This window comes from Hemitrygon akajei, chromosome 8 (assembly GCF_048418815.1).
Source record: "Hemitrygon akajei chromosome 8, sHemAka1.3, whole genome shotgun sequence".
Lineage (NCBI taxonomy): Eukaryota > Metazoa > Chordata > Chondrichthyes > Myliobatiformes > Dasyatidae > Hemitrygon > Hemitrygon akajei.
In genome coordinates this window covers 176,408,920-176,436,088 of record NC_133131.1, presented here as the reverse complement: position 1 = coordinate 176,436,088, position 27,169 = coordinate 176,408,920, and the positions used below count along the sequence as shown (strand labels likewise).

Here is a 27,169-nt window from a genome sequence, read left to right as displayed (position 1 = left end):
AGAATGTTCACAAGGATGATTCCAGGAATGAAAGGGTTATCATACGAGGAACGTAGATGACTCTGGGTCTGTACTCACTGGAATTCAAAAGGATGAGGGAGGATCTCATTGAAACCTTTCGAATGTTGAAATACCTAGAAAGAGTAGATGTGCAAAGGATGTTTCCCATGGTGGGAGAGTCTAGAGAGGTTCCCTTTCAAACAGAGATGTGGAGAAATTTCTTCAGACAAAGGGTGGTGAACTTGTGGAATTTGTTGCCACATGCAGCTGTGGAGGCCAGGTCATTGGGTGTATTTAAGGTAGAGCTTGGTAGGTTCTTGACTGGACACGGTATCAATGGTTACAGGGGTGAGGCTGGGTAATGGGGTTGAGGAGAAGATTAAAAAAAAGGATCAGCCACGATTGAATGGCAGAGCAGACTCAATGGGCCAGAGGGCATAATTCTGCTCTTATGTCTTATGGTCTTATGGTTCCAAAAGGTCACCCCTCAATCTTGAGGCTGTGCCCTCAAATTCTGGATAGCCCCACCAGACTGAACGTCCTCCCCACATCCACCCTATCCAGTCCTTTCAACATTTGGTAGGTTTCAATGAGATTCCCACCCACTTCCCCCCGCTTTCTTCTAAATTCCAGTGAGTTCAGGCCCAAAGCTGCCAAACACTACTCATATGTTAACCCCTTCATTCCCAGAATCATCCTCATGAATCTCCTCTGGAGTCTTTCCAATGACAACACATCCTTTCTGAGATATAGGTCCCAAAACTGTTGACAATACTCCAAGACTAGTGTCTTATAAAGCCTCAGCATTATCTTCTTGCTTTTGCATTCTATGCCTCTTGAAATGAATGCCAACATTGCATTTGCCTGCTTCACCACTGAATCAACAGGTGAATTAACCTTCTGGGAGTCTTGAACAAGGACTACCGAGTCCATTTACCTCTCTGATGTTTGAACCTTCTCCCCATTTAGATTATAGTCTGCACTATTGTTCCTTTTACCAAAATGTATTCTCATACATTTCCCAATACTGCATTCCATCTGCCACTTTTTTGTCCATTCTTCCAATTTTTCTAAGTCTTGCTGCAATCACTTTGCTTCCTCAGCACAACCTACCCCTCACCTATCTTCATATCATCCACAAACTTTGCCACAAACCCATCAATTCCATTATCTAAATCACTGACAAACAATGTGAAAAGCAGTGGTCCCAATACTGACCCCTGAAGAACACCTCTAGTCTCTGGTAGCCAACCAGAAAAGGCCCCTTTATTCCCTCTCACTGCCTCCTGCCTGTCAGCCATTCCTGTATCCATGCCAGTATCTTTCCTGTAACACCATAGGATTTTATCTTGTTAAGTAGCATCATGTGAGGCACCTTATCAAGTGCCTTCTGAAAATCCACTAACTCTCCTTTGTCCCTCCTACTTGTTACTTCCTCGAACAACTCTAACAGATTTGTCAGGCAAGATTTCCATTCACAGAAACCATGCTGATTTAGACTTATTTTATCAGTAGTCTCCAAGTACCCCAAAACCTCATCCTTAATAATGGACTCCAACACTTTCCCAACCCCTGAAGTTAGGCTAACCAACTTATAATTTCCTGTCTTTTGTCTTCTTCCCTTCTTAAAGAGCGGATTGACATTTGCAATATTCTAGACCTTAAGAACCATGCCAAAATCAGTGATTCTTGAAAGATAATGGCCAATGCTCCCATTATCTCCTCAGCAACCTCTCTCAGGACTCTGGGATGTCGTCCATCTGGCCCACCTGACTTATCCATCTGAAGGCCTTTCAGTTTGCCTGGGACATTTTCCTTGTAATAGCAGTGACACTCATGGACCTCTGGCACACTGCTAATGTCTTCCACTGTAAAGACAAATGCAAAGAACTTATTCAGTTCATCTGCCATTTCTTTGTCCCCCGTTGCTACCTCACCAGCATAATTTTCCAGTGGTCCAATATCAACTCTCATCTTTCTTTTATGCTTTACATAACTGAAAAAAAACTTTTAGTATCCTGCTTTATATTATTGACTAGTTTCCCTCATATTTTACCTTTTCCCTTTCCCCTTCTTATAGCTTTTTTAGTTGCCTTTTGTTAGATTTTAAAAGCTTCCCAATCATCCAACTTCCCACTCACATTTGCTAGCTTATATGCCTTTTCCTTGGCTTTCATGCAGTCCTTAACTTCCCTTGTCACCAATGGTTGTGTACCCCTACCATTTGAGAACTTCTTCCTCTGTGGGACATAATCTATCCTGTGCCTTGTGAAATATTCCCAGGAACTTCAGCCACCTCTGTTCTGTTATCATTCCCACCAGTATCCCCTGCCAATCCACCTGGGCAAGCTCCTCTCTCATGCCTCTGTAATTCCCTTTATTCCATTATAATACTGATACATGTGACTTATGCTTCTCCCTCTCAAACCGCAGTATGAATTCAACCATATTATGATCACTGCCTCCTAAGGGTTCCTTCACGTTAAGCTGCCTAATAAGACCTTGGTTATTACACAACACCCAATCTAACATAGCCTTTCCCCGAGTAGGCTCAAGCACAAACTGCTCTAAAAAGCCATCTCATAGGCATTCAACAAATTCCCTCTCTTCCGATCTGCCACCAACCTGATTTTCCCAATCACATTGCATTTTGAAGTCCCCCATTACAATGGTGACATTACCCTTATTACATGCCTTTTCCAGCTCCCTTTGCAATCTCAACTCCATATTTTGGCTACTATTTGGAGGCCTATAAATGATTCCCATAATGGTTTTTTCACCCTTTCAGTTTCTTAACTCCACCAACAAAGATTCAACATTCTCTGACCTCTTTCTAAAGATGTAATTCCATCTCTTACCAACAGAGCCACACCACTGCCTAAGCCTTCCTGCCTGTACTTTTGATACAAAGTATATCCTTTGATGTTAAACTCCCAACTATGGCAGTATATGACCCCAATGGACTCACAGGTGAAGTGTCGCCTCACCTGGAAGGACTGCTGGGGCCCTGAATGGTGGTGAAGGAGGAGGTGTAGGGGCAGGTATAGCACTTGTTCCACTAGCAAGGATAAGTGCCAGAAGGAAGATCAGTGGGGAGGGTTGAATGGAATGATCCCTACGGAAAGCAGAAAGTTGGGGGGTGGGGGGAGAGAAAGATGAGCTTGGTGGTGGGATCCCATTGGAGGTGGCAGAAGTTTCAGAGAATTATGTGCTGGATGCAGAGTCTGGTGAGGTGGTAGGTGTGGACAAGAGGAACCCTATCCCTGGTAGGATGGGAAGAGGATGGGGTAAGATCAGACATGCATAAGAATAGAGAGAAGGGGATGGCATTTTTACAAGCCCTTACACCTTCTCCATCACTACCATCCGGGGCCATAAACAGTCTTTTCAGGTGAGGCAACATTTCACCTGTGAGTTTGTTGGGGTCAACTATTGTGTTTGGTGCACCTGGTGTGGCCTCTTATATATCGGTAAAATCCAATGGAGATTGGGAGGCTGCTTCACCAAGCACCTATGCTCCATCCGTCAGAACAAGCGGGATCTCCCAGTGGCCCCCCATTTTAATTCCACTTCCCATTCTGATATGTCCAGCCATGGCCTTCTCCACTGTCGTGATAAGGCCAACCTTAGGTTGGAAGGACAACCATTTGGGTAGTCGGCAAACTGATGGCATGAACCTCAATTTGTCAAACGTCCGGTAATGTCTCCTGCCCTCCCCCCTCACCATTTCCCATCCCTTTTTCCCTCCCTCAACTTATCTCCCTGCCTGCCCATCATCTGCTTCTGATGCTCCTCCCCCATTTTCTTTCTTCCATGGTCTTCTATCTCTTTCTCCAATCAACTTCCTAGCTTTTTTCTTCATTCTCTATGCTCCAAGTTTCACCTATCACCTGGTGGTTCTCTCTTCCCTCCCCCCGCCCCACCTTTTAAATCTACTCCTCAGCTTTTTTTCTCCAGTCCTGCCGAAGGGTTTTGGCCCAAAATGTTGACTGTACTCTTTTCCTAGATGCTGTCTGGCCTGCTGAGTTCCTCCAGCATTTTGTGTGTGTTACCACCAGGTTCAAGAACAGTTGCTACCCCTCAACCATCAAGCTCTTGTACAAAAGGGGATAACTACACTCATTCTATTTCTGGTGTCCCCACAACAGACAGTCTCACTGTAAGGGCTCTTTTATCTTGTTATTTCATATTGCTATTCGTTTATATTTGCATTTGCACAGTTTGTTGTCCATTGATCCTATTTAGAAACATAGAAAATCTACAGCACATTACAGGCCCTTTGGCCCACAATGTTGTGCCGACCATGTAACCTACTCTAGAAACTGTCTAGAATTTCCCTACCGCATTGTCCTCTATTTTTCTAAACTCCATATACCTGTCCAAGAGTCTCTTAAAAGACCCTATTGTCTCCGCCTCTACCACCTTCGCTGGCAGTGCATTCTATGCACCCATCCTGTAATGTGTTGTAGATTTCTATGTCCTATATTAATATTATATTCTGTCTTCAAATTTGATCTACCGAAATGAACCACTTCACACTTACTGTTACGGTTCTATAGATTTGCTAAATATGCTCGCAGGGTTGTATGTGGTCACCTGTATGTACTCTGATATTAAATTTTACTTTAAACTATCACCCAGTTACTCAGTCACACACACACAGAGATATGCAGATTCACATACACAGTCATACGCAGTCACACACACACTCTCTCTGCCAGCATTCATACCTGGAGTAGATAGGACTGGGTCAGGTACTCATCACTGCTCATGCGATGAAGGTTCTTCTCAATGCCCAGTAGTAGGTCCCCCCTGCTGTTGCAGAACGAGATGCTGTTGGCAACAGCTTTCAGGTGAACGATTCTGTAAGTGTGACAGAGACCAGGAACTTTAAAAGGTCTGGTGAGGACACACATTTATGAACAGCATTGGTGGGGGATAAGATGTCAACATTTCAGGTCAAAGCCCTGTATCAAGATTCAATGGCTATGGACTCTATCAATCACAGTGGATAATACTGGCCACTCTCCAGTCCTCTGTTAGCTCACCTGTAGCTAGAGAGAATACACAGATTTCTGTCAATGCCCCAGCAATCTCCTGCCCTACCCCACAGAGTTCAAGAAGAATTAATACCCTACAACCATCAGGTTCCTGAACTGGTGTAGCTAACTTCTTTAACCTCAACTCTGAACTGATTCTACAACCTACAGACTCACTTTCAAGGACACTTTACACCTTTTGTTCTCAGTATTAGTTTGATTTGCAAAGTTAGTCTTCTTTTGCACATCGGTTGTTGGTCAGTCTTAGTATTTTTATGCAAAGATTTTCATAAAATTCTATTATAATTATTTTTTCCTGTAAATGCCCTCAAGACAATGAATCTCAGGGTTGTATATGATGATGTACTTTGATAATAAATTTACTTTGAACTTTGAGATATATTCCATCAGTTCCTGGAGACATCCACCTTCTCTTTGGAGCAAAGGAGGATGAGTGGTCTTGCCAGAGGGGTACAAGATGATAAGCATCATAGATCGAGTGGATAGCTGGAAACTTTATCTAGGACAGAATGGCTAATATGGGGGCATCATTTTTAGGTATTTGGAGCAATGTATAGAGGAATGTCAGAGATATGATTTTTACACAGAGAGTGGTGGGTGTGTGGACATGTTATTTGGCAGCAGAAGCGGGCTGCCCCCATCACATCCTCAGACCACGTTGGTCATTGATGTAAGTCCAGTGGAAGAGTGCTGTCCTCATTCTAGTGTCTAGCTCAGGGCCTGCCGTGGGTACACTTATGGTTACAATGTCATTGCAAAAGCTAGCAGTGTGATCCTGCCATGCTGCATCTCTGCACCTTATCAGCTGGTTCTTGTGGTCCCAAATGTTCAGTGCTCCTCCTCTGCAAATGGATGCAAATATCTTCAGATCTGGACAAGAGCTCAAACCTGGGACACACAGAAATGGTTAACAGAACAGCTGGTTCCGCAGTACACTGAATATATAATAAATGAAGAAGGTTAAGGAACAGAGGTAGCTACATAGAACACAGAGCATAAACAGTATAGGCCCTTCAGTCCACAATTTGCCGCCAACCTTTTAACCTATGCTAAGACTGATTTAAACCTTGTCTCCCACATAGATCTCCATTTTTGTATCATCCATGTGTCTCAACGGTCACTTAAATCTCCCTAATGTACCTGCCTCTACAATCAGCCCTGGCAGGGTTGTTTTTTTTTCTTTTTTCTTTTTCTCTCTCTCTCTCTCCCTCCTTCCCCCCCACCCATCACTGACGTCACACCCTATGCACCCATATCTCTCTCCACAGAAGCCATCTCTGGCATTCCCCCTATGTACTTTACACCAATGGAAGTTGGAGCACACATCCACAGATCATCAAGAACAGCACAGAAACAGGCTGCCTCATCCCATCGACCCACATCCGGGCCCTAGCCCATTGACATCTCTCCCATCCATGTACTCATCGAACCCACATCCACCACTTTCACTGGCAGCTCATTCCACACTTGTATCACCCTGAGTGAAGACGGTCTCCTTCAGGTTCCACTTAGATATCTCACCTTTACCCTTAACCCAACCTCAGTGGAAAAAGCCTGATTTCATTTACCCTACCTATGCCCTCATAATTATCAAATCTCCCCTCATTCTCCTACGCTCCAGTCCGAACCTATTCAGTCTTTCCCTGTGACACAGATCCTCAAGCCCTTTATGAAGGGTGCTCTGCTCTTGCACACTGGGGATCTAGGGTGAAGGGTACTCCACACAGCAGTGCCCTGTAACACGCGGTTCAGGTTGTACACAGACATCCCAGTCTGCGGACTGGAAGAGCTTATGTAGACATTTGCAAGGCCGAAGCCTCTATTCCCATACCTGAGGAGGCTGCTCCTCGCCTTCCGGCTGCACTTTAGCCCCACCCTCCATCTTTTGTTCACCCAGTAGGCAGGGAAGACAATGTCTTAGTTAACCTGCTCTTCAGACTGGCTAAGAGTTATCTAAAGGTCCAGGCAATTTTGGGGTATGTTTGTGCTGTCCCTGCCCTGGGTGGCAGGACAGTGTAGATCTGTGGCAATCTGTGCTGTCTCAGCCTTGGTCTTACCCGTGATCTCATCCTTGTGGTCATGGTCTGGATGATGGTCTCTGCGTAGCCGCTTCCTCACGTCGTACAGGACGATGGAGTGGACGGCTGAGACGGTGTTCTGAAGGGCCATGATGAATGCACTCTTCAGCAGGCATAGGTGGGTGGGGGTGTGGGCAGCGAAGAAGCTCATTAAAGGCGTAAGAGAATCCCGGGCGAACGGAAACACCCGCCACACCTTCACCGCCTTGTCCAGACCTGAAACCAGTACCCATCTGTCAGTGTGTGGTGATGGTATAAATGAAAACCAGTACCCATCTGTCAGTGTGTGCTGATAGTAGAAATTACACTGCCTCACCTCCTGTCTCAGGGTGTACGGGGTGTCCAGCATCTCTGGTGAAAGGGCTTGTCATGTCCATTCTGGGACAGCTTACTCACCTTTGGTCCCCCTTGGACACTCAGCTCTCACCTGTGGCCCAAGTGGCTGTCTGTATGCAACAGCAGCCGCACCCCGGTACATGACTTCGACAGTCGGGCTAAACCAGTGAGGGTAGCTGGCAGGCCTCTTACCCCGGTGAGATAGGGAAATGCCTAATCCAGCATGCAAAACCAGCTCCGGCAGAATGGATGGATGAGATCTAGTGGCCAGGAAGGTGGTTCTGCAACACACCATAGAGACCGAAGGGCGTGACAAAGCACAGACATCATGGTCACCCACAGCAACCAAGGAAGGCTCCAGTTGTGACAACTACCCATACCACTGGACCTGTGTCAGAAGAGTGGATCTGCCCCAGTGCAAAGGAATTTCCAATTGAAAAACTCTCCTGCTCAGGTTTCCTGTGATAGTTGCGCAAGATGAACAACCATCACTCGTCTCTCTCACTGTTGTGACTCTTCCTTCCCTCCCAGCACGTCACAGGAACCGGTCTCCCCTCTCAGCACATCACGGGAACTGACTTCCCCTCCTAGTACATCACTGGGTCCAGTCTCCCCACAACTCCACCAAATTTGGGTGCAAAAGGAGGGTTGGGCTTTGGGACAGCAACCCCATCCCCTAAGAATCCAGAGCTGCAGAAATGCTAATGGAAGCTCCAAAGATCTCACCCCTGGGAGAGGAAGGATCTTTTAAGATGGGCTACTTGAAAAGCAGGCCCAGGACAGAGGACTCTCGTGGCCTAGGCTGCAGCAAGGGTGATGGACTCAAGAAGAAAGAGAAGAAGCCTCCCCTCCCATCACATCATGGGGACCAGCCTCCCGTCTCAGTACATCTTGGAACTAATAGGAGAACATTCTGGATGCAAGTGTGACACGTCCAGAGAACAAAGCCTTAAAAAAACACATTTATCCTGTTTCTGTTTCTATGTGACAGATGGGTTTCAACCCATGGTGATGCACATGCACCAGATGGTAATATGGCACCTTATCCAACGCCTTTGGAAGTCTAAATACATTACATCTACAGGTTCCCTTCTATAAACTCTTCCAATTACATTCTCAAAATTTAGGGAAAAAATTGTCAAAAAATGATTTTACCTTTCACAGACTTATTCTGACTAGGTTTGATTATATTTAGCCTTCCTAAATTATTAGTTAGTTCCTCTTCCATTGTTGACTTTAGCATTTTGACAACATTCATAGTAACAAAATATAGCAAGATGCTATATTTGACTAGGAGTTTAATCAGACTTGGTAGGTCACTAAAGAATCTCCCATATTTTTACAAACGTATCATAGAGAGCCTTCTAACTGGTTACATCACCTTCTGGTATGGAGGGTCCAGTGCACAGGATCGTAAAAAGCAATATCTATCATTAAGGACCCCTAATACCCAGGACATGCCCTCTTCTCATCAGGGAGGTGGTACAGGAGCCTGAAGGCACACACTTAGCATTCCAGTTTCTTCTCTGTCAGTTTTCTAAACGGACGATGAACACTACCTCACTAACTTTTTTCTTGTTTTGCTGTCTTTTTTGCACTACTTATTTATTATAGAAAAACTGCAAAATAACATACTTTATTAGATATTCCATGAAATTAAACCTGCTTCCGATAGGCATTAAACTGACCTGTCTAATTTCTTCCTCCCTTTTGAAACAAGCTGATTTCCAATCTTCTGGTGCCCACTCAGAATTTAACAAGTTTTTTAAAATCTTCAACCCATGGATCCCCGATCTCTGAAAGCATTCCCATTAAAACCTTTGGTTAGGACAATGTATACTCAGTGTTTTGCCCACCATCAGTCCCTTTGAGTTCCGTAATATTTATCACTTGTGTTTGAGAATGTTGCAAGTTTCTCCAGGTTACTGTTGGATTGGAGAGCCGAATTGTTATTTTTGTTGTAGTTTAACATTTCCTTGCTTGGTTGTATGTGTATTTTTATATGATCATCTATATAATTGTTCAGTACATTTTCCGGTATTTATGGTAGTTTACAGTATCAGGCTTCACGCCAGTGGAATCTGACTATTTTATAGGCTAATTGTTATCACTTGATTTGTGTTACCTCTCATCTGAATACCAGTCAACCACAACTACACATTCCTTTGTATCTGCTTTGTTCATTTGGCTCCTTTTTCTTGTTTTTTTTCTGCTCTTGTAATGCTTAAAATTTATTGCTCCCGACTATTTCGTTATGTCTGGTTCTTGATTTAGATCAGAAAAGCCTCTGGAGCTGACATATTGAGGATATTTGCAGAGTCTCCACAATGAAGACTGCTATAAAAACTGTCCATCTTTGTTCACTATCATTAATACACTAGCTTCACTCTCATGAGATCGCACCCTGCTCATAGTCCCACTCCTATCGGGGAGGAAGCCACGTAGTAACCATGTTAGGACCACCAGATTCAAAAAGTTACTTTCCCCGATCAACACCTTCACCCACTAACCCACCCCATCACACCCCCAACCACCACTACTTTAACATTTCCTGTCAGAGTCACCTTATGTACACTCCTGTGCCTGGCATCACTTTATGGACGTACAATCAATGTATATTAGCTATCTTATGTACTTATTGTGTTTTTAACTATCATGTTCCTTGCATGAAGGGAGAAGCCCAAGTCAGATGTATCAGTATCACAATGGAATAAATTAGAGAGGCGTGAGAGAGAAGCTTGCCCAGGTGGTTTGGAGGAGGATACTGGTGGGGATGACGGCAGAGCAGAGATTGTTGATGTTTCTGGGAATAGTTTACAAGGCACAGGACAGAAGAACAAGTTCTCAAATGGCAGGGATAGGCAACCATGGCTGACAAGGGAAGTTAAGGACTGCATAAAAGCCAAGGAAAGAGCTTATAAGGTAGCAAAAGTGAGCGGGAAGTTGGAGGATTGCGAAGTTTTTAAAACCCAACGAAAGAATTGAGTTTAAGTTATTTCTTACATTCTTCATAAATATAAGGAGTAAAAAATTTACATTACATCTCCATCTAAATGTGCAATGTTCAATTTATAGTAATTTATAATAAATTGTATGTACAACAGGACAGTCAATATAACATAGAAATACAGTTGTATCAGCGTGAATTAATCAGTCTGATGGCCTGGTGGAAGCCTGTTAGTCCTGGCTTTATGAAATATGAGAGCAGACCAGCCAATAATATAAAGCACGACAATAGAAGTTTTTCCAGTTATATAAAGAATAAAAGGGAGGTGAGAGTTGATATTGGACCACTGGAAAATGATGCTGGTGAAGTAGTAATGGGGGACAAAGAAATGACAGATGAACTGAATAAGTACTTTGCTTTAGTCTTTACTGAGGAAGACATCAGCTGTATGCCAGAGGTCAGTGAGTGTCAGGGAGGAGGAGTGAGAGCCATTGCTATTACAAAGGAAAAAGTGCCAGGCAAACTGAAAGCTCTCAAGGTGGATAAGTCACCTGGTTCAGAGTCCTGAGAGAGGTTGCTGAAGAGATAACGGATGCATTGGTCATGATCTTTCAAGAATCACTTGATTCTGGCATGGTCCCAGAGGACTGGAAAATTGCAAATGTCACTCCACTCTTTCAGAAGGGAGGAAGACAAAAGAGAGGAAATTATAGGCCAGTTAGCCTAACCTCAGTGGTTGGGAAATTGTTGGAGTCCATTATTAAGGGCAAGGCTTCAGGGTACTTGGAGACTAATGATAAAATAAGTCAAAGTGGGAAACTTTGTCACATGGTGCGAGCACAATCATCTGCAGCTTAATGTGAAAAAGACTAAGGAGCTGGTGGTGGACCTGAGGAGGGCTAAGGCACTGGTGACCCCTGTTTCCATCCAAGGGGTCAGTATGGACATGGTGGAGGATTACAAATACCTGGGGATACGAATTGACAATAAAATGGTCTGGTCAAAGAACACTGAGGCTGTCTACAAGAAGGGTCAGAGCCGTCTCTATTTCCTGAGGAGACTGAGGTCCTTTAACATCTGCCGGACGATGCTGAGGATATTCTACGAGTCTGTGGTGGCCAGTGCTATCATGTTTGCTGTTGTGTGCTGGGGCAGCAGGCTGAGGGTAGCAGACACCAACAGAATCAACAAGCTCATTCGTAAGGCCAGTGATGTTGTGGGGGTGGAACTGGACTCTCTGACGGTGGTGTCTGAAAAGAGGATGCTGTCCAAGTTGCATGCCATCTTGGACAATGTCTCCCATCCACTCCATAATGTACTGGTTAGGCACAGGAGTATGTTCAACCAGAGACTCACTCCACTGAGATGCAACACTGAGCGTCATAGGAAGTCATTCCTGCCTGTGGCCATCAAACTTTACAACTCCTCCCTCGGAGTGTCAGACACCCTGAGCTAATAGGCTGGTCCTGGACTTATTTCCGCTTGGCATGATTAACATTATTATTTGATTATTTATGGTTTTATATTGCTATATTTCTTCACTATTCTTGGTGCGGCTGTAACGAAACCCAGTTTCCCTTGAGATCAATAAAGTATGTTTGTCTGTCAGTATGGTTTCTGTGAAGCAAAACCTTGCCTGACAAATCTGTTCAAGTTCTTCGAGGAAGTAACAAGCAGGGTGGACAAAGGAGAGGCAGTGGATGTCATTTACTTAGACTTTCAAAAGGTATTTGATAAGGTGCCTCACATGAGGCTGTTTAACAAGATAAAATCCTATGGCGTTACAGGAAAGATACTAGCATGGATAGAGGAATGGCTGACAGGCAGGAGGCAGCGAGTGGGAATAAAAAGGGGCTTTTTCTGGTTGGCTGCCAATGGCTAGTGGTGTTCCTCAAAGGTCAGTATTGGGACCACTACTTTTCACATGGTTTGCCAATGATTTGGATAATGGAATTGATGGCTTTGTGGCAAAGTTTGTAGATAATACGAAGATAGGTGGAGGGTAGGTGGTGCTGAGGAAGCAGTGCGATTACAGCAGGACTTAGACAAATTGGAAGAATGGTCAAAAATGTGGCAGATGTAATAGTGTTGGGAAATGTATGATAATGTATTTTGGTAAAAGGAACAACAGTGTGGACTATTATTTAAATGGGGAGAAAATTCAGACATCAGAGGTGCAGAGGGACTTAGGAGTCCCAGAAGGTTAATTCACAGGTTGAGTCCATGGTAAAGAAGGCAAATGCAATGTTGGCATTTATTTCAAGGGGAATAGAATATAAAAGCAGGGAGATAATGCTGAGGCTTTATAAGACAGATCAGGTCACACTTGGAGTATTGTTAACAGTTTTGGGCTCCTTTTCTCAGAAAGGATGTGGTGTCATTGGAGAGAATCCAGAGGAGGTTCACGAGGATGATTCTGGGAATGAAGGTGCGTTTGGCAGCTTTAGGCCTGTACTCACTGGAATTTAGAAGAACCTGTGGGGATCTCATTGAAACTTATCAGATGTTGAAAGGACTAGATAAGATGGATGGGCAGAGGATGTTTCCTCTGGTGGGGGTATCCAGAACTAAAGGGTACAGCCTCTAAATTGAGGGATGACCTTTTGGAACAGAAATAAGGAGGAATTTTTTAACCAAAGGGTGGTGAATCTGTGGAATGCTCTGCTACAGACTCCGGTGGAGGCCAAGTCCATGGGTATATTTAAAGCGGAAATTGATAGATTCCTGATTGGTTGGAACATCGAGAGATATGGTGAGAGAGCAGGCAAATGGGGTTAAATGAGATCTGGGATTGGCCATGATAAAATGGCAGGGTGGACTTGATGGGCTGAATGGCCCAATTCTGCTTCTATATCTTATGGTATTGTGTATTTTTGTGCTGCATTGGATCTGGAGTAACAATTATTTTGTTCTCCTTTATACTTACATACTGGAAATGACATTGAACAATCTTAAATCCCACACTTATCTTCACCATCCATCTCCTCTGTATATCTCTATTCAAAATCCTACTCTTTATTTTCAGATTATGTACCAAGTTGACTCAAAAATTAATTTTTCTCCCTCACTGTTGTATTCTAAAATCCTTGCAGTCTCCTGTCAATAAGCAGCCATGTTGTAGGCCCAAGTTTCTAATTTAAGATTAATTTTAACATCCTTTGTTATCTATAGATTGTACTTCTTTCTCATGGAATGCCTCTCTCCAAGTGGGATAAGTTCAAGATAAATCGCTTTGGTGAAGAAGGCATTGATGACATGCTTGCCTGTGTTAGTCAAGACAATGAGTTCAAAAATTGGGAAGTTATGTTGCAGCTTTGTAAAACTCCAGTTAGGCTGCATCTGGAGAATTGCATTCAATTCTTGTCACCTCATCGTAGCAAGACGTGGAGGCTTTGGCGAGGGGGCAGAAGAGGTCACCAGGATGCTGCCTGGATCCATCAGAAGCTGAACAAATTTGAATTGTTTTCTCTGGAGTGGAGGAAGCATTTGGGGAGATCTGATAGATGTTTATAAGATTATGGGAGGCACAGATAGAAGGTTCCCACCCAGTCTGCTCATGGATTGTTTGCCCTACTCCCGTCACTCTCTACATCACAACCATGTCAGAACAAGACTCAAAACAGATACTTCCCTCAAACAGTAAGACTGTTCCACCCACTAACCCACCCCTCCATGCCCCCAACCACCTCAACTTTATCATTTCCTGTCAGAGCCACCCGATGTACAGACACTCCCATGCCTAGTGTCACCTTATGGACATACAATCAATGTTCTGTAAAAAGCTATAGAGTCATCAAAAACTACAGCACAGTGTAGCCCTTCAGCCCATCTAGGCCATGTTGACCCCTTTAAACTGTCTAGTCCTATCAACCTGCACCTTGACCATAGCCCTCTATACCCATCCCATCCATGTACCTATTCAAACTTCTCTTACTTCTATTGGCAGCTCGTTCCACACTCTCACCACCCTCAGAGTTAAGAAGTTCCCCTTCAGGTTCCCCTTTCACCTTTAACCCATCACCTCTGGTTGTAGTCTTACCCAACCTCTGTGGAAAGTCACAAACACGCGAAAATCTGCAGATGCTGGAAATCCAAGCAACACACACTCAGGAGGAACTCAACAGGTCAGGCAGCATCTGTGGAAAAGAATAAACAGTCGACGTTTTGGGCCGAGACCCTTCATCAGCACTGGTGGGTGTGTTGTGTGTGTGCTTCCTCAGTGGAAAGTCCACGGCCTCCTCCACTGCCGTAATGAGGCCACACTCAGGTTGGAGGAGCAACACCTTATATTCCATCTGGGTAGCCTCCAACCTGATAGCATGAACATCGATTTCTCGACCTTCTGGTAATGCCCCTCCTCCCCTTCACCATTTCCTCTCTCACCTTGTCTCCTTACCTGCCCATCACCTTCCTCTGATACTCTCCTCCACCCCTTCACCATTTCCTCTCTCACCTTGTCTCCTTACCTGCCCATCACCTTCCTCTGATACTCTCCTCCTCCCCTTCACCATTTCCTCTCTCACCTTATCTCCTTACCTGCCCATCACCTTCCTCTGATACTCTCCTCCTTCCCTTCACCATTTCCTCTCTCACCTTGTCTCCTTACCTGCCCATCACCTTCCTCTGATACTCTCCTCCACCCCTTCACCATTTCCTCTCTCACCTTGTCTCCTTACCTGCCCATCACCTTCCTCTGATACTCTCCTCCTCCCCTTCACCATTTCCTCTCTCACCTTATCTCCTTACCTGCCCATCACCTTCCTCTGATACTCTCCTCCTTCCCTTCACCATTTCCTCTCTCACCTTGTCTCCTTACCTGCCCATCACCTTCCTCTGATACTCTCTTCCTCCCCTTCACCATTTCCTCTCTCACCTTGTCTCCTTACCTGCCCATCACCTTCCTCTGATACTCTCCTCCTCCCCTTCACCATTTCCTCTCTCACCTTGTCTCCTTACCTGCCCATCACCTTCCTCTGATACTCTCCTCCTCCCCTTCACCATTTCCTCTCTCACCTTGTCTCCTTACCTGCCCATCACCTTCCTCTGATTCTCTCCTCCACCCTTCACCATTTCCTCTCTCACCTTGTCTCCTTACCTGCCCATCACCTTCCTCTGATACTCTCCTCCTCCCCTTCACCATTTCCTCTCTCACCTTGTCTCCTTACCTGCCCATCACCTTCCTCTGATACTCTCCTCCTCCCCTTCACCATTTCCTCTCTCACCTTGTCTCCTTACCTGCCCATCACCTTCCTCTGATACTCTCCTCCTCCCCTTCACCATTTCCTCTCTCACCTTGTCTCCTTACCTGCCCATCACCTTCCTCTGATACTCTCCTCCTCCCCTTCACCATTTCCTCTCTCACCTTGTCTCCTTACCTGCCCATCACCTTCCTCTGATACTCTCCTCCTCCCCTTCACCATTTCCTCTCTCACCTTGTCTCCTTACCTGCCCATCACCTTCCTCTGATACTCTCCTCCTCCCCTTCACCATTTCCTCTCTCACCTTGTCTCCTTACCTGCCCATCACCTTCCTCTGATACTCTCCTCCTCCCCTTCACCATTTCCTCTCTCACCTTGTCTCCTTACCTGCCCATCACCTTCCTCTGATACTCTCCTCCTCCCCTTCACCATTTCCTCTCTCACCTTGTCTCCTTACCTGCCCATCACCTTCCTCTGATACTCTCCTCCACCCTTCACCATTTCCTCTCTCACCTTGTCTCCTTACCTGCCCATCACCTTCCTCTGATTCTCTCCTCCACCCTTCACCATTTCCTCTCTCACCTTGTCTCCTTACCTGCCCATCACCTTCCTCTGATACTCTCCTCCTCCCCTTCACCATTTCCTCTCTCACCTTGTCTCCTTACCTGCCCATCACCTTCCTCTGATACTCTCCTCCTCCCCTTCACCATTTCCTCTCTCACCTTGTCTCCTTACCTGCCCATCACCTTCCTCTGATACTCTCCTCCTCCCCTTCACCATTTCCTCTCTCACCTTGTCTCCTTACCTGCCCATCACCTTCCTCTGATACTCTCCTCCTTCCCTTCACTATTTCCTCTCTCACCTTGTCTCCTTACCTGCCCATCACCTTCCTCTGATACTCTCCTCCTCCCCTTCACCATTTCCTCTCTCACCTTGTCTCCTTACCTGCCCATCACCTTCCTCTGATACTCTCCTCCTCCCCTTCACCATTTCCTCTCTCACCTTGTCTCCTTACCTGCCCATCACCTTCCTCTGATACTCTCCTCCTTCCCTTCACCATTTCCTCTCTCACCTTGTCTCCTTAACTGCCCATCACCTTCCTCTGATACTCTCCTCCTCCCCTTCACCATTTCCTCTCTCACCTTGTCTCCTTACCTGCCCATCACCTTCCTCTGATACTCTCCTCCTCCCCTTCACCATTTCCTCTCTCACCTTGTCTCCTTACCTGCCCATCACCTTCCTCTGATACTCTCCTCCTCCCCTTCACCATTTCCTCTCTCACCTTGTCTCCTTACCTGCCCATCACCTTCCTCTGATACTCTCCTCCACCCCTTCACCATTTCCTCTCTCACCTTGTCTCCTTACCTGCCCATCACCTTCCTCTGATACTCTCCTCCTCCCCTTCACCATTTCCTCTCTCACCTTGTCTCCTTACCTGCCCATCACCTTCCTCTGATACTCTCCTCCTCCCCTTCACCATTTCCTCTCTCACCTTGTCTCCTTACCTGCCCATCACCTTCCTCTGATACTCTCCTCCTCCCCTTCACCATTTCCTCTCTCACCTTGTCTCCTTACCTGCCCATCACCTTCCTCTGATACTCTCCTCCTCCCCTTCACCATTTCCTCTCTCACCTTGTCTCCTTACCTGCCCATCACCTTCCTCTGATACTCTCCTCCTCCCCTTCACCATTTCCTCTCTCACCTTGTCTCCTTACCTGCCCATCACCTTCCTCTGATACTCTCCTCCACCCTTCACCATTTCCTCTCTCACCTTGTCTCCTTACCTGCCCATCACCTTCCTCTGATACTCTCCTCCTCCCCTTCACCATTTCCTCTCTCACCTTGTCTCCTTACCTGCCCATCACCTTCCTCTGATACTCTCCTCCTCCCCTTCACCATTTCCTCTCTCACCTTGTCTCCTTACCTGCCCATCACCTTCCTCTGATACTCTCCTCCTCCCCTTCACCATTTCCTCTCTCACCTTGTCTCCTTACCTGCCCATCACCTTCCTCTGATACTCTCCTCCTCCCCTTCACCATTTCCTCTCTCACCTTGTCTCCTTACCTGCCCATCACCTTCCTCTGATACTCTCCTCCACCCTTCACCATTTCCTCTCTCACCTTGTCTCCTTACCTGCCCATCACCTTCCTCTGATACTCTCCTCCTCCCCTTCACCATTTCCTCTCTCACCTTGTCTCCTTACCTGCCCATCACCTTCCTCTGATACTCTCCTCCTCCCCTTCACCATTTCCTCTCTCACCTTGTCTCCTTACCTGCCCATCACCTTCCTCTGATACTCTCCTCCTCCCCTTCACCATTTCCTCTCTCACCTTGTCTCCTTACCTGCCCATCACCTTCCTCTGATACTCTCCTCCTCCCCTTCACCATTTCCTCTCTCACCTTGTCTCCTTACCTGCCCATCACCTTCCTCTGATACTCTCCTCCACCCTTCACCATTTCCTCTCTCACCTTGTCTCCTTACCTGCCCATCACCTTCCTCTGATACTCTCCTCCTCCCCTTCACCATTTCCTCTCTCACCTTGTCTCCTTACCTGCCCATCACCTTCCTCTGATACTCTCCTCCTCCCCTTCACCATTTCCTCTCTCACCTTGTCTCCTTACCTGCCCATCACCTTCCTCTGATACTCTCCTCCTCCCCTTCACCATTTCCTCTCTCACCTTGTCTCCTTACCTGCCCATCACCTTCCTCTGATACTCTCCTCCTCCCCTTCACCATTTCCTCTCTCACCTTGTCTCCTTACCTGCCCATCACCTTCCTCTGATACTCTCCTCCTCCCCTTCACCATTTCCTCTCTCACCTTGTCTCCTTACCTGCCCATCACCTTCCTCTGATACTCTCCTCCTTCCCTTCACCATTTCCTCTCTCACCTTGTCTCCTTACCTGCCCATCACCTTCCTCTGATACTCTCCTCTTTCCCTTTCGTCCAAGGTCTTCTCTCTTCTCCTATCAGATTCCCCTTTCTCCAGACCTTTATCTCTTTCACCAATCAACTTCCCAGCTCTTTACTTCACTCCTCTCCTACTCCAGATTTCAGCTATCACCTACGGCCTTGTATTTCTTCCTCCCGTCTCCCACCTTCTTACCCTGACTTCCCTTTTTTCCAGTGCTGATGAAGGTCTGAGCCCAAAACGTCAACCGGTTACTCGTTTCCACAGATGATGCCTGACCTGCTGAGTTCCCCCAGCATTTTGTTGTGTAGCTCAATGGAAACAGCCTGCTTGCATTTACCCTAACTATACCCCTCATATATACCTATGTTTTTATATTTATTGTATTTTTTTATTATTCTGGTCTTTATCTCGTTGTGTTTTTTTTTGCTGTATTGGATCTGGAGCAACAATTATTTTGTTCTCTTTTACACATGTGCCCTCCAACAGTACCACAGCTTGTCATGGTTTGGAGTTTCAATGAACCAGACAGCTGTGTTGGCTGGAGTCAAGGGCTATGCCTTGGCTCTTGGTAGGGTGCCCCATGTCAAACAGGTCAAAGGGTAGAGGCCAGGCTAAGAGTGGTCCACCAGTCCGCCAGGTTGAGGGTTCAACTCAGGACTAACAACTTTGACTGATCAAAAAAACTGATCTGGAAACAGCAATGAAGAACACTTCTACACCAATGTGCTGTGATATTCCTGAGTCTCCACCAGGCACTTGCATGCCTGAGGGTAGTGAAATCCGAAAAAGGAAGTCCTGAGTTCTGCCAGAGGTGGAGGAGCTTCATTGTCACCCCAAATGCCAGGGCGTAACATGCAGTAAGTCACACATGTGTACAGGAAATGGCATTAAACAATCTGAAATGAGTGCACACCTGATGAGAAGAGACGTTGGTTACTGGGGTCCGGAACTAGAGTCAGCACTCTGGCAGAGTGGTGAGCTTGTACCGTGTACTGAGCGGTCCCCGAGCTCCAGTCCAGCACAGACAGCCGTCCATCCTCGTGGCCAGTTATCACTAGGTACCTTCCACAGAGGAAACACAGACAGTGTATGGGACATTGGAAAAAATGTTGAATTTCCCCATGGGGATGAATAAAGTATCTATCTATCTATCTATCTATCTATCTATCTACCAGCCTATCAGCAGACTGTCCACAACTCACTCACACCAATCTCTCCCCGCTGTCAAACCACTGGACCTTCTGAGACTGTAGCCACGAGTGCTCCACTATGGGGGGGGGGGGGGGGGGGAGTACTGTGGGGGGAGTGCTACTGAGAGAGGCTCACACTGCAGGAGCGCTCTCTCCTAAAGTGGGAAATTTGCTGTACGATTGTGAGGAACGGTTTTGGAGACCACCAGAGGGAGTGTGGAGTATCTCCTGGGCAATGGACTGAAACAGTGTCCTTGCCTGGAAGGATTACTTTCGGTGAAGTTTTCCGGTCCGTGTCTCTCGGCACTAAGCGGTCGGTGGGTGTAACTGGCAGATCGCCAAGGTTCGAGTCTGACTTTGCCAGGAGCGGGATAGATTTATTCTGTTTGTAATTGCAAGTAACCCTTCCGTTTGGAGTGCCTAGCTCTGGGCAGCTGGGTGCAGAGGACTTTGAACTTTCAAGCAACAGACCGGCCAGGGAAAAGTTTCGTCTCTTCACAACTGCTGCGCTGAGGGCGCTGAAGTTTCTTTTAACACCACACAGACTTCCCTGCCTATCCACCCTTTCTCTCATGCTATCCCGTCTAGTTGTCTCTGAACTTTATCTTTGACTGTTTGCTGGTGTCCCGCGAGGTGTAGACTGTGTCCCCCCCCAGCGGCAGTGTTTGAACTTTTAAATTCTGACTGGGTGCGGCTCGAAGATGACACAAGTCCTACTGTTTCAGGAGCAACAGCTGATGAAGAGGACCACCCGTTCAAATGACTGACTTTAAAGAAAGCTGTGCAGTGTACTGTGCCTACCTCAGTTGGTAGGAATGCCGCCATTAATGCCTTGGGGACCATGAGGGCATTGTTGTAGTACCGGTTTTGAACTGTAGGAGGGTGGTACTGAGGTCACTGAGGGGTGTGTTTTTGGCCCTGAGTTGGGGATTAAAGGTGGGGAGGTTTTTATGCAGGTGGAGCTGGAGCTGGGCTCTGTGCAGTTGGTAATCCTCTCTGAGTCCACCCCGATCTCTCTGACAAGGCCCTATTCCCCTGTCTGCGCTCCATCGGCGAGATGCGTTCGAAAATAACCCCGATTCGGTACAGAGCACTGCCGCAGGGTTCTGAGCACCTATTCTGTCTGTTTATGCAGCTGCCCCGGGATGGGGATGCCAAGGGGCAGATTCAGGTTTATTTTGAGGGGCATTACTATACCATCCCGTAGGCTGCCGGTCACCCGAGGTGCTGTGCCTCTGAGGAGTTTGGTCACATTCGGAACAATTGCCCGAAGATTCAGGCTGCCAACTCTGTCTTGGAGGCACTGAGCCTCCCTCCGCTGACCCTCCCTCCGACTGTCCCTCCCTCCCTGTGCCACCGGCTGTGGAAGTCGTGGTTGGACACGGGACGGGTGATGGGGAGGGGTGGGTTCAGGTGGTGGGCAGGAAGGTGAAAAAGAAGAGGGAGGCTTCTCCTCCAGAGAGGGAGCAGGTTGTTGCTGTGGAACTGAGCCCAGAGGGTCCCGTGGCTCCTGAAATCCAGTAAGAGCCTGGGGAAGTCAGGGGAGGGGAGGTGGTGCTGGAGGCTGAGGATGCCACTGTAATACACCTCTGTGTCTACAGTGAGGGTGAGGAGTGAGGGATGGGGTAGAGCCCGTGGTCAGGTCTACAGTGAGGGTGAGGAGTGAGGGATGAGGTAGAGCCCGTGGTCGGGTCTACAGTGAGGGTGAGGAGTGAGGGATGGGGTAGAGCCCGTGGTTGGGTCTACAGTGAGGGTGAGGAGTGAGGGATGGGGTAGAGCCCGTGGTTGGGTCTACAGTGAGGGTGAGGAGTGAGGGATGGGGTAGAGCCCGTGGTCGGGTCTACAGTGAGGGTGAGGAGTGAGGGATGAGGTAGAGCCCGTGGATGGGTCTACAGTGAGGGTGAGGAGTGAGAGATGGGGTAGAGCCCGTGGTCGGGTCTACAGTGAGGGTGAGGAGTGAGGGATGGGGTAGAGCCCATGGTCGGGTCTACAGTGAGGGTGAGGAGCGAGGGATGGGGTAGAGCCCGTGGACGGGTCTACAGTGAGGGTGAGGAGTGAGGGATGGGGTAGAGCCCATGGTCGGGTGAGGGTGAGGAGTGAGGGATAGGGTAGACCCCGTGGTCGGGTCTACAGTGAGGGTGAGGAGTGAGGGATGGGGTAGAGCCCATGGTCGGGTGAGGGTGAGGAGTGAGGGATAGGGTAGACCCCGTGGTCGGGTCTACAGTGAGGGTGAGGAGTGAGGGATGGGGTAGAGCCCATGGTCGGGTGAGGGTGAGGAGTGAGGGATAGGGTAGACCCCGTGGTCGGGTCTACAGTGAGGGTGAGGAGTGAGGGATGGGGTAGAGCCCATGGTCGGGTGAGGGTGAGGAGTGAGGGATGGGGTAGAGCCCATGGTCGGGTGAGGGTGAGGAGTGAGGGATAGGGTAGACCCCGTGGTCGGGTCTACAGTGAGGGTGAGGAGTGAGGGATGGGGTAGAGCCCATGGTCGGGTGAGGGTGAGGAGTGAGGGATGGGGTAGAGCCCGTGGTCGGGTCTACAGCGAGGGTGAGGAGTGAGGGATGAGGTAGAGCCCGTGGTCGGGTCTACAGTGAGGGTGAGGAGTGAGGGATAGGGTAGACCCTGTGGTCGGGTCTACAGTGAGGGTGAGGAGTGAGGGATGGGGTAGAGCCCGTGGTCGGGTACAGTGAGGGTGAGGAGTGAGGGATAGGGTAGACCCTGTGGTCGGGTCTACAGTGAGGATGAGGAGTGAGGGATGGGGTAGAGCCCGTGGTCGGGTACAGTGAGGGTGAGGAGTGAGGGATGGGGTAGAGCCCGTGAATGGGTCTACAGTGAGGGTGAGGAGTGAGGGATGAGGTAGAGCCTGTGGTCGGGTCTACAGTGAGGGTGAGGAGTGAGGGATGAGGTAGAGCCTGTGGTCGGGTCTACAGTGAGGATGAGGAGTGAGGGATGGGGTAGAGCCCATGGTCGGGTGAGGGATGAGGTAGAGCCCGTGAATGGGTCTACAGTGAGGGTGAGGAGTGAGGGATAGGGTAGACCCTGTGGTCGGGTCTACAGTGAGGGTGAGGAGTGAGGGATGGGGTAGAGCCCGTGGTCGGGTACAGTGAGGGTGAGGAGTGAGGGATGAGGTAGAGCCCGTGGTCGGGTCTACAGTGAGGGTGAGGAGTGAGGGATAGGGTAGACCCTGTGGTCGGGTCTACAGTGAGGGTGAGGAGTGAGGGATGGGGTAGAGCCTGTGGTCGGGTACAGTGAGGGTGAGGAGTGAGGGATGGGGTAGAGCCCGTGAATGGGTCTACAGTGAGGGTGAGGAGTGAGGGATGAGGTAGAGCCTGTGGTCGGGTCTACAGTGAGGGTGAGGAGTGAGGGATGAGGTAGAGCCTGTGGTCGGGTCTACAGTGAGGATGAGGAGTGAGGGATGGGGTAGAGCCCATGGTCGGGTGAGGGATGAGGTAGAGCCCGTGAATGGGTCTACAGTGAGGGTGAGGAGTGAGGGATGAGGTAGAGCCCATGGTCGGGTCTACAGTGAGGATGAGGAGTGAGGGATGAGGTAGAGCCCGTGGTCGGGTGAGGGTGAGGAGTGAGGTGGTCACATCAGGTGTAGACAACGGCTGCCTGGAGGGGGATGAGAGAACTGGACCCAGTGAGGGGGATAAGGAGGACTTTTTTGAGGCCGAGATGGCCGACTTCCTCAACCCCAGCACCAAGTCACAGCCCGTCTCTCTCTGGAGGAGATCCGACAGTTCGTGCGGGATTACTGAAAGAAACCTTTCGAGGCCCCATTGGCCACTGATCGCTGGTCGGGTCTGGGAGGGGTCGTCCAGTCGATCCACATGATCCTCCAAAAGAAGGAGAGGGGAGCTGAGGTGACCCGTAAGGATCGGTGTCAGTTCAAGAGGCTCCTGGAGACGGGTCACAGGGAGAGGGCAGGAGAGGGCTCGAAGAAGAATTCTGTGCCTTCGTCCAGGGGCTCTGGTGAGGGGTCTCAGTAAAAAGCACTGTGAATTTGAGTGTTGTGACCCTTAATATCATCCCTCTGTCCTCTGGGACGGGAGGTATGTGGTGAGCTTCCTGCAGGAAACCCGCACTGTTCCTGGAGATGAATCCACTTGGCTCCTGGAATGGTGGGGGGGGGGGGGGTCTACATGAGTCACCTCAGCTCCTCTTCCAGTGGGGTGACCCTCTTGTTGGCCTGAAATAGTGAAGGTTCATGAACTCGTACCAGGCTGTCTGCTTCACCTCGCCGTGCATCAGGACAGTGTGCCAATGCACTTTTTCAATGTGTACACTCCTGAGCCCGGCCCAAAGCAGGCGTACTGTTCTGAGAGGTGCCTCCATTGCTGGGGTCCATAAATCAGAGCGAGTGCGTTATTATGGAGGGGGGGGGGGCTGATTTCAACTGCACCCTTGAGAAGAGAGACCACATTGGTCCTCAGAACAGCTGAACATAAAAAATGGGCTTGGATAAAAAATTGGCTTAAAGGAAGAAAGCAGAGGGTAGTTGTGGAAGGAAAGTATTCTGCCTGGAAGTCGGTGACTAGTGGAGAGCTGCAGGGTTCTGTCCTGGGACCCCTGCTATTTGTGATTTTTATAAATGACCTGGATGTAGAGGCGGAAGGATGGGTGAGTAAGTTTGCGGATGACACGAAGATTGGAGGAGTTGTGGATGGAGCTGCAGGTTGTCGAAGGTTACAAGAGGATATAGACAGGCTGCAGAGTTGGGTAGAAAAATGGCAGATGGAGTTCAATCCGGACAAGTGTGAGGTGATGCATTTTGGAAGGACAAACCAGAAGACTGAGTACAGGATTAATGGTCAGTTACTTAAGTGTGTGGATGAACAAAGGGAACTTTGGGTTCAAATCCATACATCCCTCAAGGTCGCTGTGCAGATTGATAGGGTAGTTAAGAAGGCCTATGGGATGCAAGACTTCATTAATAGGGGGATTGGGTTCAAGAGTAGTGAGGTCATGTTGCAACTCTACAAATCTCTGGTAAGACCGCACTTAGAGTATTGCGTTCAATTCTGGTCACCTCATTATAGGAAGGATGTGGAAGCTATGGAGAGGGTGCAGAGGAGATTTACCAGGATGTTGCCTGGATTGGAGAACAAGTCATATGAAGCAAGGTTAGCAGAGCTGGGACTTTTCTCTTTGGAGTGTAGAAGAATGAGAGGGGACTTGATAGAGGTCTACAAGATTATGAGAGGCATAGATAGGGTGGATAGTCAGTACCTGTTTCCCAGGGCACCAATAGCAAACACCAGAGGGCATATGTATAAAATTAAGGGAGGGAAGTTTAGGGGAGACATCGGGGTAAGTTTTTTTACACAGAGGGTTGTGAGTGCCTGGAATGACTTACCAGGGATGGTGGTGGAGGCTAAAACATTAGGGGTATTTAAGAGCCTCTTGGACAGGCACATGGATGAAAGAAAAATGGAGGGTTATGGGGTAGTGTGGGTTTAGTACTTTTTTAAAGGATTCTATGGGTCGGCACAACATGGAGGGCTGAAGGGCCTGTACTGTACTGTTCTATGGTTCTATGGGTGAGGAAGTTACTGTTGATCAAGTCCTCAGACTCGGTCGATGTCTGGTGGAGCCTTCACCCTGACCTCTGTGCTTTCTCAAGGAGATACAGAAGGATCAACCAACTCGCGGATCAACCAACTCTATATATCTAGGAAGACACCCGGTTTCAGGATTCGTTCCGGCTGTTCTGGACATCCTGGCAGGAGGAGCGGGGGAGTTTCCCCTTCCTGCGGCTCTGGTGGGATGTGGACAAGGCTCACGTCCGACTGCTCTGCCAGGAATATGTGCACAGGTCGAACAAGTGGTGGATGTTCAGGATGGATCAGCTCGAGAAGGAGCTGGTCGACTTGGAATCCTGGCTGGGCCTGACCAATGGTGACCAGCCCCTCTGGGATGAGTACCAGCAGAGGAAGGAGGCATTGAGGCATCTGCAGCTCGAGAGGTCCTGAGGCTCCTACGTGAGGTTGTGGGTCCAGATGCTGAAGGATCTGGACCATGCCTCGCCCTTCTACTCTCGAGAAGGGGAGGGGTGTCTGCAGGCAGCTGGTGGAGTTGCTGGCAGAGGATGGCTCCTCCGTCACGGATCCAGCAAGAACTGGTGGTGAAAGTGCTTTCCTTTTATGAGTCTCCCTTCTTTGGACCCATGCAGTGAGGATGCGCAAAAGCCTCTGTGGGGGACTTGCCAAGGGTCAGCTGAGCAGCTTTACGCACCACTATCTCTGGTGGAGCTGACCAGTCCCCTTAACCAGCTGAAGAGAGACAAATCCCCGGGGCTAGATGGGTTGACGGTTGAATTTCTCCAGGTCTTCTGGGACATCCTAGGGGCTGATTATGTGAGGGCATTGGGGGAGAGCATAGCGATGGGTGAGATGCCCTTCTCTTGGTGCAGAGCAGTCGTGGTCCTGCTGCCAAAGAAGGGGGATCTCCATTGCCTTCAGAATTGGCGCCCAGTATCCCTCCTCAATGCGGAGAACAGGATTGTTGTCCGGGCGATGGACAATTATCTGGGCTACACAGGTGGTCCACCCTGACCAGTCTGACACAGCCCCAGTGTAGTTGATCCAGGACAGCATCCATTTTGTCCGGGATCTGATCTACCTGTGCCCAGAGGCTGGTCTGTCAGTGGCCTTTCTCTCACGACCAGGAGAAGACGTTTGGCAGGGTGGACCAGAAGTACCTTTCAGGGAATCTGCAAGCATTCAGGCTCGGGACACATTTTGTGGCCCACGTCCAACTGCTGTGGAGTTCCTAGCTAAGTCAACGGGTCCTTGACAGTGCCCTTGTGCTTTGGGAGGGGGGTGTGCTGGGGGTGCCCCATGTCGGGATAGTTGTATTCGGTTTCCTGTGCCTTTTCTGCAGGAGGTTAACGGGTTTTGTTCTGCACAGACCAGATATGGAGGTTGTCCTGTCGGCTTACGCCAATGACATCCTCCTTATGTTCACCGACCCGGCTGACTTGCAAAGGATGCGAGACTGCCAGCAGGTCTTCTCGGCTGCGTCCTCTGCCAGGGTCAACTGGGAGAAGAGCGTGGGCCTCTTGGCGGGTCAGTGACAGGTGGACTCCTCACCAGAGGGGCTGAGGCCATTTGGGCGGAGCGCCACGCACCTCCTCTACTTGGGGGTCTACCCGAGCTTGACGGAGGAGACCTGGCAGGAAAACTGGCGGGATTTGGAGTCAAAAATCTCTGTCTGGCTTGGGCGCTGATCAGGCCTCCTTCGTGCGATCTCATACCGGGGGAGGGCTTTAGCTATCAATCAGATGGTCGCCTTGATTGTGTGGTACGGTGTTTGTGTCCAGGACCCGGAAGAGGCTGGTGGACTTCTTCAGGGGCAATAGAGGGCATTGGGTCTCTGCAGCTGTCCTGAGTCTTCCAATCGTGGAGGGCAGCCAGTCCTTGGTGCACACTGAGCTGGCAGCTCTCTGTCT

General features: G+C 48.5%; 1 protein-coding gene across 6 annotated transcripts in view; it reads right to left on the bottom strand.

Moving 5' to 3' along the window:
* The window catches only part of LOC140732472 (WD repeat-containing protein 97-like), a 166,243-nt gene that overhangs the window by 118,436 nt on the left and 20,638 nt on the right, over positions 1–27,169 (bottom strand). For all 6 annotated transcript variants that reach the window (XM_073055175.1, XM_073055180.1, XM_073055179.1 and 3 more), the window contains exons 7-10: positions 19,446–19,594; positions 7,118–7,354; positions 5,858–5,948; positions 4,731–4,863 (exon numbers count right to left, since the gene is read on the bottom strand). In XM_073055175.1, the coding sequence (XP_072911276.1) occupies positions 4,731–4,863; positions 5,858–5,948; positions 7,118–7,354; positions 19,446–19,594 (610 nt within the window). The remainder of the gene's footprint in view (positions 1–4,730; positions 4,864–5,857; positions 5,949–7,117; positions 7,355–19,445; positions 19,595–27,169) is intronic.